A 12,521-nucleotide genomic window follows, 5' to 3' on the forward strand; every position below is an offset into this window, starting at 1 on the left:
CACATGTGCACCTGTTTCTGGACTCTGTGCTGTTCCATTCATCTATTCATTTATTCTAGTATTAGTACCACAGTGCTTTCATTGCCATAATTTTGTAATATGCTTTTGTAGTTGGGAGGGCAAATATTTTTATATTACTCTTTTTTAAAATTTGTGGCCATTACTCATTAATTATACTGAGATTCACTTGAATTTTTATAAAATGCACCTACTTATTTGGGGGAAGCTGGTGTCTTGACATACTAAATCTTCCTTGTTAATAAATCAAGTTTCAGTGTTACCTTCTGTATATTTTGGAACAGGTAACTCACAGTTCTTTGTATCCACCACTTCATCATTTTAAGATCACAGAAGAAGAATTCTTTACAAGAAAATAATGTCCAAAGAGTGTGATGGGTGTGGAATTCCCTTTGATTGTAAAACACAGCTGTTTCCCAGACTACTGAGAACTGAACTAATAATCTGATTTGCAAGAAGCTTATACATGAATTGGACTTAATAATCATAAACTTTTCAGTCTTTTCTTACCTTTACTGCATCTTGAGCTTCCCTTACACTGTACTGTAAAACTTCACATTTTTCACTGTAGAAAAAGAGGAGAGTCAGTATAAATTTTCCAAGCTTACATTACTGTACAAATGAGCACTTAACCTTGAAGTTGCCATTACAAACAGGAACAGAACACATCCTTGAACTGGGCTCTGGGCTGGGCCTTGCACTGGCCCATGGCCTGCCTGGATCAGGAGGACAAGTTACAAGTAGGAATGTGCCTGTGACTGGATAGTGACAACAGCAGGTCTGCTCCTGCCTTCCCTGCTGCTTCCATCCCATGAGGGTGAGAAACCAGAGCCACCTGTATTTTTACAGAGAGCAGGGCACACAAGTCACCAGCACTGCTATGCAGACTATCTCCAACAGCTGCACTCATTACAGGAAAGTACAAAGGAGGCCAGGGCCTCAGTGAGACACATGCATTGACAAGCAGCCCAGTGGTCATGGTGGATACACACACAGATTACCTGAGCTGCTGAAATCTAGAATTTCAGAGGCAATTGAACCATCAAAATAAGCTTTTTCAATCAAACTGTGCAACAGGAGAGCAACTCCCTTCCCATTGTCCTTGGCACTGCAAAACCATGGTTGGATCCCGGAGAGAAGGGGACAACAGAGAGTCATTTCCTCTGCCCACTTCCTCTCCACAGGGCCGTTAGAGACCTGCTCACCCAGTCAGGAGATGACTGAAAGCTGCAAGTTGGTAAGACTATACCTTACCAGTGAAGGAGGCTGCCTCCTTCCATCTCCAGACCAACTAGATGGAAACCCTAGGCCACATCTGGCCAGAGGCCTGCAAGGCCACCCATTAGAGCCCATTCCTGAAGGGGACAGCAGAATGCCGAGGATAGACTATGCTTCCCACAGATCATCCACAACAGACACAGGGACATTTTCTCATTTAGGCGTCCCTACTCCAGAGCACCATCCTATTCATGGGATGTAACCTATAGAATAATAACCTCAAGAATTCACAAGCTATACTCAAACCAAGATCCACATGAGACCCGCTACTAAGGTGCCAAACATCACCACCTCCGCAGACCATGGTCAACAGGCTGCTGGATTCATTGTTTTTCTTCTGTGTTATAAGAACTTGCTGTAGGCATACGTGTGTGTGTGTGTGTGTGTGTGTGTGTGTGTGTGTGTGTGTGTATGTGTGTGCGCGCGCGCGCGCGTGTGCGTGTGTGTGTGTTTGTGTGTGATCTAACTTTTCCACTGCTGCTCACACTCCCTCCTGTCCACACTGGCCTCCTGCATGTGTTTCCCCTCATGACACTGTTGTTTGAACAGATAGTCTGCACATGGAAGAAGTTGATTCCGCCCAGCGGTATATGAATTTACAGGAGCCACTTAACCCAAACACCGATTCAGATTCCATTTAAAGTATCCACAGACACTGCTTATCTTCATACCTGTCCATACCAGTTCCCTGAACACCACCAAACATCCCTTCTAGGTCAGTATGAATGTGTAAGTGCCGTCTAAAGTAAAAATATGTAAGTTTTCTCATGCTGAAACCCATGATGAAACAGAGCTTCAGTAAAGCATAAAAATTTTTTAAAACTATTAACAAGAAATGTTTTCACAAAATAAGCAAACCAAAAAACCAATCAACCAACCAAAAACCCCGCCAAATCACACTGAAAGTATGCTGTCATTCTTGCTTAACAGCAGATTAAACACCCAGACAACATCCCTGCACACAGAGAGCTCCCTTGGCGGCAGGGACTGTGGTCTCATAAATAGTCACATCCTTGGCTCACCTCATTTCAGGAAGGAAGGTCTTCTTATAGGCGTTCTCGATGTCCTGAAGATAGGCAGGGGTGATCTTCATCTCATGTGGCTAAACAAACAGAAGAGTATCGGTGTGAAGGCTCAGCCTTCTCTGCCTTTACCTGTGCAGGTATGAACTGTGGACACAATCAGTGGCCAGTGTTTTCTTAGAATTCGTGCTGGGCACTGCAGGGACTCTGGGTGATAGGAAGTGGCCTTAGGACCACTTAGGATTACTCTCATATTCATCTCAATGTCAAAGAGAAGGCCATTCTCTGGCTGGTTTGGCTCAGTGGCTAGAGCATCGGCCTGCGGACTGAAGGGTCCCAGTTCGGGTCCAGTCAAGGGCAAATGCCTGGGTTGCAGGCTTGATCCCCAATAGGAGGCATGCAGGAGGCAGCCAATCAATGATTCTCTCTCATCATTGATGTTTCTATCTCTCTCTCCCTCTCCCTTCCTCTATGAAATCAATAAAAATATATTTAAAAAGAAACAAGGTCCTTCTTCCCAAGGAAAATGTTCCCTGTGGGAGTGATATTTCCAAACAGGAAGCAGTCACAGGGCACATGGTCTTTATCAGTTATCCATGTCCCCATCATACTGCAGAGCCAGCCCCACTAACCCGGTCCCAACCAAGGCCACAGAGAATAAATGGATATATTTGAGATGACAATTCTACTCTTCAGTAAGCAGGAAAAGAGTTAAACAGAAAGTAGTGGGATGCAGAAATCAGTTTTGATTCATAGGAAAATAAGGGGTATGAAATCCCCATTAGAGAGCAAAAGGTACACGGCTGAGGGGAGTCCTATTAGCCGATCTTCTGTCCTACAGAATGGTTTACAACAGCGGTCGCCAACCTTTCGGACCTCATGGACCACCGGTTGGCGACTACTGGTTTAGAAGATGCAGGCCAAGAGGACAACAGGGCACTGGTGGAGAGCAGCGACTGGCCAGGGGCCCTTCAGTCCTTGTGAAAGTGCCTGCTCTCTTGGGGCCATGTGTGCTCCACCCTATGAGCCCCAGCAGTCATTTCTGATTCCTGCAGATGTCGCTGTGAGAGACAAGGAGGGTGCAGAACAGAAATAGGCCTCAATGAAAAGCTGACTTACATCTCCCTTCTTCTGAATCTGAGCTTGGACCTCTGGAACGGGCATGTCGATGTAGATCACCAGGTGAGGAGGCAGATAATCGCAGATGGTCACTTTCTTCACCTCGTTGTAGTGATCCACACCTGGCAAACATAAGAGAGGCACCATCTGTCATCTAACAGTCCAACGTAGAGGTTTCTAAAACATACTCTTCTTCAAATACAAGGACAAAGGCGTATGCACTTCTCAGAGCCAGTCAGCTGTCAGTGCAACTGCACACCGGCCCTGGGATGGCTCTGCAGGTGCCAGGGACCTTCGCACAGCAACCCTGCACTTCCACATCCCTAGAGTACCACCCAGAGAGATCACCCTGACTTTAACAGCCTTAGGCTTTTTAAATGCGTCTTGGACTCACTTAACACATTGCCGACGGATCACGAGAATGCTCGCTTCATATTACACAGTGTTTTACAAAGTATCATATTTTAAAAAGATATTACCTTGTAAGAACGTGTAATAAATAACTTCAAAATGCAAGGGGTATTTAATTTTAAAGTGTGCCTTTAACATTTATGTAAAATATTTTTGTACTTGTTCAATGGAAACTTATCTGGCCATAGGGTAAAGCTAGCAATAAAACTACTGGTCTGCAATGTGTTAAGGGTCCACCTTTACTTCCTAGGCAACAGGGATGGGTCATATACACCTCTTATATGTGTATTTATTTCTTCATCATAAAAGATCTTCTCTAAGGAGTAAAAGACACTTCATATACTTCGTTTTTCAAATAACTCAACTGAAATAATGTCGCTACATTTCTTCGGGCTCAGTGTGTTTCAGTAAATTTATTCAGCTATACAGAGCTACCCATGCTAGCTGTCATTGCAGAGAATAAACTGAAGATAGCATGCCTGTTAGGACTGTGATGCTAAGGAATATGCTTGCTGCTATGAAGAAGAGCACAGCTGGATAGTAGAGAAACCCACTGAAGGGCACACTGCAGGTCACTAGAATGGAGCCGCCACCCTTGCCCACACAGGAGCACTGTTAAGAAAGCATGGTCTGCACACTGTCATGTGGTGGAAACTTCCAAAAGTGACACACTTTGTGATCACACTAACATACATGGAAAGAAAACTATCTTGCTGTAAAGCAAACACTCAGGTGACCACTCCTGGCAGCTCTGGTTTTCAAGGCAATTCAGGACAGGCCGCTGGTCCAAGGCAGCTGGGAAGCACGAGACTCGTGATGAGGTGGAATCAGAGTGAATGGCCACGGCTCCCTGTGGATGCTGCTCCCTGACCCTAACCAGCTCACATCTGTCCATGCAGAGAACACTCGGCCTTGAGTTTGCTTCCCATCCACTCACCCTGGAACCAGGCCCATCCCTCCCACCATCAGGTTAGAGCTTCCTCTATATTCCTGTTCATGTTCTGATTTCTTAGGCAATCTCACCTCCTTGTATGCCACCCCCCGGCAAGTGATCTCTTTCCCCCAACCCAGCACTGCAATGCCTCTTGCTAGGTGGCACTGACTGTCCACACTACCCTATTGGCCCTGTGTGTATTTCTGACCATTCAGACGCAATTCTGCACTGGCCTTCCTTCCTGGAACCTGGAAGCCCCAAAGGATTCCAGTCTCAGGCCTCACCTTTCACTCTGTGGGCTCTGCAGTGCTTACTCCCCACACTCATCGCCAGCCCAGACCCTCAGGACTTCAGCTCAGACACGCAGCTGCTTGAGGACATTGCCACAGCTCTCTCACAAGAATCTGACTCGGCACGCCCAATTGCTGCCCTTGCGGGTCCTCCTCGCAAGCAGGTCCACTTTTATTCTCCCCACTTTCTGAGCCCAAGAACACAGGTTGACCCCAAGCTTGCCATATGCACCTGCTCTGTCTCAGATCCACCCACCTCAGCAGGCTCTGCACCTACCACCCACTGCCCCGTGTGGCCCCCACCCTACGATACACTCCTCCTCCTCAATTTCCTCTCACCAGACATCCCTCCAGATCAGGCGTCCTCAAACTTTTTAAAGTGGGGGCCAGATCACGGTCCCTCAGAGAGCTGGAGGGCCGGACTATATGAACTACTAATTCCTACTGTAACACCTCGGCTGCGCTCACTGCCCAAAAAACCTGGCGGGCCAGATCAGACTCCTCTGCGGGCCGCATGTGGCCCGCGGGCCGTAGTTTGAAGACGCCTGCTCCAGATACATGAACTCAAATCTCACATCCCTCACATGCCTAAAACACTACAGGGGCTCCTCAGTCCTTTCAGGAAAAGTCCTAGCAGCCTAGCTGAGGGGCAGCTCCTCCTCATGCCCTGTCCTCAATGATCCTGCTGCACTGAGCATGGCTCGCCAGGGTTCACTATCCAAGGACCTGACAGAACACATCATGTCCCAGCTGGTTAGACATCCTGTATGCTTCCACAGCACCCGGACAGTACCAAGGACACACATGCATTTTACTGCAACTAGCCGCCTGTGCTGCTTTAACACTGCCTCCACACTGCAGTTCAGAGGAGCCTCTGATACAGCTTCATCTCCCTGGCACCTTCATCTCCCTAGCACCTGAGATAGAGCCTGCACACAGCCTGCCCTCCAGACCGACTATAACTACCGCTCAGTATGTCCAGCGGGGGTCGGTACCATGGTCAGAGGCCAGGGCTCCTGCTGCTTCTTTTACAGGCATGCAGTGGACACTCTGAACAGCAGGGTGGGTAGGCATACAGGAGCAGACAGCCTGGCCTCACTCATCACTGGTATGCCTCCACCCCCCATTCACTAACCAGCAATGCTTACTCTGCCCTCCAGAGATGAGCCACCCCCACCTCCCCTCCAGCAGGCAGAGCACACAGGAAAAGGTCCATGGGCACGCTGACATGGCCTTTTCCCAGCCCCACCCTGCCCTGCCCACCCCGCCCAGCACACTCCTGGTACAATAACACCCTGCAGGGCAAGCTTCTATCACCTCTTGTGGTCAGACGACCTTTACCCAGGTCTTTATTCCTGTTCACATGTCACTTAACAATACCCCCACACAGAGCTACTGTCCCTAAAAGCCTCAGTGCAGCACCCTGATGGAGAAAAGGGTGGTGATAATACCAGCTGTCACCAGGTGCAGGCACAGGAGATGAAAGACACCTAATTAAATAATATACTAGAAAGTGCATATTTCAGGGAAATTAAATCTATTGACCAAAGAAAAATAGCTTCGGTGTCCTGCTAGACAGAGCAGAGAGCTGGGGGGGGTAAGGGGTGGGGGTTCCTGGAGAAGGCCGTGAGGGAGCTGGGGGTTCAGCTGTGTGCTCCTAGCCCAGGACATCACTCCAAATTCACAGTAGATGTAACCCTAGGGGAGAGAGGGTGGAGGAGCCATTTGTTTCCCATGAGGTTACTAAATAATGGCAGATGCTCCCAGAATGCACACCAGCTAAAGGTGGTGTATCACAGCCCTGACAACCCAGGAATGGCTCGAGATGGGACTCACACTGCCTCCTGATGAAGCCCTGCTTGTACATTGCCTCCAGGAACACAAAGTCGCTGAAGATGGAGCGCTCCAACACGACACCCTGCCCTGTTTCAAGGAGGGAAACAGACACCAAAAATCAGACACGATAACTACAGCACTGGAAATGTGTAATTTCATTTTAGAAAGGGGGAAAAAGTTGTTTACAATTCCAAATATTAAAAAAAAACCAAAAAACATAGATACACTTCTAAGTGGGAACTGGTTTTAAAACAAGTATTTTTTGGTTTGGCAAGAGAACATACTGATTCATTGTGCCAGCTGCAACAAAAGCATCAGATTACTAGAAAGTGTTTCCAGTTTAAACCAAAGTTTTCCCCACCCACCAAGCCCATCACAATCCTACTTCTGCCCCAACCCTGGTGAGACCAGGCTCCTCCTCAGCTCCCCTCCGGCCAATACCCTACTCACAGATAACGGCCAGCTTTCTCCTAAAGTCATTCCCATCTAACTACTTAGCACCAATTCTGCAGTGACCCTCCCAGTACAAGCCTCCTAACCTCTGAGCAGGCCAGGCTCCAGCTCAGTTCCAGCCCCAACTGACCCCCAGCCTCAGGCTGCTCTCATTCACCCACAGAGGCAATTCCAAACTGCAGCCAGATCCTGTCACCCCTCCACTCCAATCTCAATGGCTTCCTCTCCTTCAGGAGAAAAACCAACAACTGACCATCTCGCCCAGGCTATTTCTCTGACCTCATCCCCCTCAACTCCCAGCTTCATTCACTACGCTCCCACATGATGGCCTCCTGACTGTCACTACAGCACACAGAGGCTCTCCATGCTCAGAGTGTTGGTCCCCAGGGGCTCCCGGCCCATCTCCCTGCACTCAGCCCTGCAGTGCTGGGCAAGGGCCCCCCTGACCTTCCCATCTGGAAGAGTAGCCTCCAGCCCTGCTCCAAACCCCTTCCTCTCTGCACCTACCATGCACTACCTGACATGGCATCAATTTTTCCCTTTTACTCAGTGTCTCATCTACTAAAATGTAAGCCCCTCACCTACTAAAATGTAAGCCCCAGGGGTGGGGACTGACTTCCTGTGATAGCACCTAGTTTCTAGAACACAGCTGGCACTCACTAAATATTTAATGAATAAATATGTGTAGCACAAAAGGAAACACATTTTCAATTAAAAGATTTCTTTTTAAGAAATGGAAGTCCTGAGGCAGGGCTGAAGTATGCTTCAGGAAGAACCTGGAGTGAATGGAGTGTCACTACTGACTGCAGGCTCCACTTGGCTCCTGTGAGCTGGTTCTGGCACAGAGCATCAAAGCCACATTTTTTTTTGTCAGGAGCAGAGCTGACCAAAATCAGGGCTTACATTCATAGAGGAAAAAGTATCACTAATAACATATTAGAAAAGATAATAACTAGACCCTCTGACACCATTTAGATAAAGAGCATTATCCTGCATCTCATTGTGCAATCTGTATATATGGAACCTGCCAGAACATAGACAGTGGCAATCTAAAGTGGTTGAGCTTCACAACAGGGTTCAAGTGAAGAACATGCTCACCAGCTACGTGGCCATGGATACTGTACCTGTGCTCAGCAAGTGTTCTAAGGCGTCTGCGTACTGCAGGAGGCGATTGGCATACAACCAGGACTGCAGGCGATAACTGTTGCCATCATTACTTTTGGGATCATCATAAAACTTCTCCAAACTGCAGTTGCCACTAAACTGCATATCCAGAGGTTTTCCATCCCCCGTAGTGCTGTCTGCATAGTGTATTCCTGCTTCAGGAAAGTGCTTCAACCCTGAGGAGAGACAGACCACGTGGAAAGAGAGGTGGGTGCTTCACACCCTATCAGCAAGCAGCATGCACTAACAGGAACCACGCCCATCTGAATACCATCACTGAGGCTCACTGGTGATGACCTGGGGGCAGTAACCTGCACACCAGACACAGGTGTGCTGCTCAAGGGAGCACTGAAGACACTAAAGACATATCTAAAAAAGGCATGAGAGAAGCATGTCAGCTCACAGGTTTCAATGCAACAGGTCCCCCTGTACCCCCACCCCACATGAACTCAGCCCACAACTATGGGAGCCCCGTATGCAAGCAGGCAGGTGCTCATTAAGGACAAACACCCACACCGGGAGTAGGAAAGGGGGTTGGCACCTGGCTTTGCCCTAAACAGCTGTGTGCCTTCAGCTTCATACTGAGTTTACCCATCTGTGATGACTGTCATTATATGCCTCATTTCAGAGGCTGTTATAAAGCTCAAATAAGACAGCTCATGCCAAAGTGCTCCATTTCCATCAATTTGAGAATGGCAAGGATTTTTTAATTTTCCAAATATGAAAATTAAAAACAGCTCTTTAATAAATATTTTTAAGCGCAAAATACCCACCTTAGCCCAATTCTACCTAGCCAATATTAAAGTAACATCAACCCCAGGGAAGCAACAAGACATCTCAAACGATATTGTCATTCTGCATGACACAGATTCATACCTAGTTTCTCTGCTATTATTTTTGCAAGCTTGCTTTTTCCAGAACATATATTGCCTTCGACGGTTATCACTTTGCTTAATTTTGTCAGCTTTTTTGTTGTTTTGTCACCAAATATGAATGCCAAAGGGCCAAACCGCCTCTGGCCCTGTACACTCGTATGGATTCCTCCCTGAAAAACACAACAGCAAATGTGGGCATGCTGGCTTCTGTAGGCACGAGCAGCTATTAAGTAAAATGCCAAGAAGGCCATTGGTTATAAAAATGCCAATATCTACAACTTTATTACCTATTTGTTTAATTACAGGTCTCCCTGTCCCACCCCCAAGGCAAATTCTTAAGGACAGGGGTATTAACTGAAAAGATTATGCATACTATGTTTAATAAAAACTGGATAGATGAAAGTAAGGCAGAGTGTAGGGAGAGTGGGAGGAGAAAGGTAGGAAGGAAATAAAGAACATTTCTCTAGTCTTAGTCTTCTGTCCTGATCATCTCACTGTCTTCAAACAGCTCCAAGTGTCCTGATAATTCCTAAAAGCTAACAGACCTAAAACCGAGATTTCGCATCCACACCCCATACCCAACTCTGCTCCCTCACAAGCTCTCTTTCCACCACCAACCAAGGAAAACAGTGCAAGCATGGAGTCATCTTTCATATTCTCCTCATTCCTCCAACTCCACAATCACTCACAAAATCCTACTGATCCTGAGTCTTAAATCTCTCTAGAGCGAGTCACCTTCCTATCCCACAGATCCATAGATGCCCTTACCTCTCTCACCTACAATGCAAAAACCTGCCTCATCTCCTGTCTCCAATATACCCAATTTATTTTTGCACCAAAGCCATAACAATCTTCCTAACAACCCGCGCGCGCGCGCGCGCGCGCACACACACACACACACACACACACACACACACACACACAAATACAACCGAAAGGCAAAAGTGACTAGCAAAGCCACAGCCACACAGTGATATATCCCTAAGGTTTCCAGTCACAGTTCTGCTTCTCCAAACCCTCCGCGTACAATGTCATCCGTCACTGTTCGCTACCACAGGGGTTCCCGCAATCCTTCCAAATCCAACCCAGACACCTTCCGCTCTATGCCAGGCCACCACCCGGGCTGGCTGTCAGAGCTGCTACAGGACAGGGTGCATCAGGGAGTGCGTGCCAGGCTCTTAGGCGCTCACCGCACCTGCTCGTACGTCCGCGTACCGCACACCTGCCAGGGGTACGGGGCTTGCAGACCGGCCTCCCACCCAAGGGCAGCAGGCGGCCGGTTCGCCTCGTGCCCCTGGGATATGGAGGCCGAGAAAAGTGCTCAGCCCCTGAGATCTGTCAGCGACTCGGGATCTGGGGGGTGAGCGGACAGGAGGGTGTCCCCAGACAGTTCCACCGAGAGCCGCCGCCCAGAGGCCCGAGGACAGGGGAAGGGGTGGCACCGGGAGGACAGGCCAGACCCCCCGCCCGCCGCCGCCTCACCGAGCGCTGGGCCACCGCCGCGAGGCCCCGCGCGGACGCGGGCACGGGAGCCAACCTCAACAGTGTCAAGGCCATAGCTCCGCCGTCGGCTCCGGCTCAAGGACCCGAGGGGACGCAGTCGCGCGGGGTCTTCTTTCGGGGCCGGCGCGCCGTCGTGACGTCACGATAAGGATGCCCTTGAGGTGCCTGTTGGGAACATCAAGCAGAGCGCAGGCGCGGAGAGCGTGTCCAGGGAGCCGGCCCCGCCCTCTGTCCCGCGCGACCTCACGCCCTTAGCGTCGGCCTCGTCCTGCCCTCTCCGTGCTGGCTGCCGGACAGGGGACGCTCCCGCCCTTGCAGGCCCTCAGAGCCGGCATCAGCATCACCTCCTTCAAAGTGCCTACAGCTCGGAGACCACCGAGGCAGGGCAGGCGGCCTGGGACTGGCCGGGAAGGGAGCCGGATCGCCTGAGCCGCTGGAACGAGGGGCGGTAGACGGACCTTCCCGCCCAGTCACCGCATGTACAAACGCAGGTGCTATCGATAGATGTTTCTCTGATGTGAGAATTCCTGCTAGTCTCAAATAGGGGTGCTCCTTACCTTACGATAGGGTTACAGCCAGGTAATGGTAAAAAATGCATGTAGTATAACCAACCCATTGAACTTTAGAGCCTAAATCGCCTTAAAGATGCTCAGAACAAGAGCATAATCCAATGTTAGTTGTTGACCTTCCTGATCATATGGCTGCCCAGCATCACAAACACTAGACCATGTATCACCAGCTTGGGAAAGGTCAAAATTCCAAGTATGGATTCTACTGAACGTGTAGCGCTTCCACACTAATGGGAAGTCAGGGGCCTGCGGTACAGATTCCTAGTCCCCAATGCCAGAAGAGTCGTTGTAGTATTGGAACTATTCAGTATCTTGGTGGTGATGGATTTACGCGTCTAAGTGAATAGAGGGATATCTGCCTTGTCCTCAGAATTTTAAAGACAACAAAGACGGTGTATAGATTCAGTGCAATCTCAATAAAAATCCAACTAATTTTTATTTTGTTTAAATGAACAAGCTGATTCTAAAATGCATACCCTCACCCATACTTAGGAAGTGCTAAATAATCAAGCCTGATGGTGAAGAAAAAGAAAAATGACAGAGGACTTACTACCAAATATCAAGATACATGAAAAGTTATAGTAATTGTGTAGCATAGCATGCTGCAGAAATAGACAGACAAATGGGCAGAATAAGGAATCCAGAAAAAATGAGGATGAATGGGTGGATGGATATGCATTTAGTAATGAAGAGTGACATTTCAGAGAGATTTCAGTGACATTTCAGAGAGATTCCCTATCCCAGCATCCCTTTACCGTAGCTGATTTGGCTCAGTGTATAGAGCATTGGCCTGCAGACTGAAGAGTCCTGGGTTCAATTCTGGTCAAGGGCGCATGCCCGAGGTGCGGGCTCAGTCCCCAGTAGGGGGTGTGCTTATTAAGAGTCCAGTTTCCCATTGCCCACCTCCCTGGTCACAGAGCCGGGTAGGTGGGCAATTGGCTCCTGCCCGAGAGTGAGTGGACACTCCCACACAGGATATCCACTGTTTAATTCTTCCATCATGGCAAGGAAACCAGCATGCAGTTCAGCCCCACTGAGCTAGCTGGTTT

The 12,521-nt window shown here is 48.6% G+C and overlaps 1 protein-coding gene across 1 annotated transcript in view; it reads right to left on the minus strand.

Annotated features, from left to right (window-relative positions):
- Positions 1-11,038, minus strand: part of NDUFA10 (NADH:ubiquinone oxidoreductase subunit A10) — a 29,217-nt gene extending 18,179 nt beyond the window's left edge. Inside the window, exons 1-7 of the mRNA XM_036421130.2 lie at positions 10,883-11,038; positions 9,402-9,570; positions 8,486-8,701; positions 6,909-6,995; positions 3,438-3,559; positions 2,319-2,398; positions 529-583 (exon numbers count right to left, since the gene is read on the minus strand). Coding sequence (XP_036277023.1) covers positions 529-583; positions 2,319-2,398; positions 3,438-3,559; positions 6,909-6,995; positions 8,486-8,701; positions 9,402-9,570; positions 10,883-10,957 — 804 coding nt within the window. The 5' untranslated portion in view covers positions 10,958-11,038. The remainder of the gene's footprint in view (positions 1-528; positions 584-2,318; positions 2,399-3,437; positions 3,560-6,908; positions 6,996-8,485; positions 8,702-9,401; positions 9,571-10,882) is intronic.
- Positions 11,039-12,521: the final 1,483 nt, after the last annotated feature.

This window comes from Pipistrellus kuhlii, unplaced genomic scaffold (assembly GCF_014108245.1).
Source record: "Pipistrellus kuhlii isolate mPipKuh1 unplaced genomic scaffold, mPipKuh1.p scaffold_m20_p_7, whole genome shotgun sequence".
NCBI classification, from domain to species: domain Eukaryota; kingdom Metazoa; phylum Chordata; class Mammalia; order Chiroptera; family Vespertilionidae; genus Pipistrellus; species Pipistrellus kuhlii.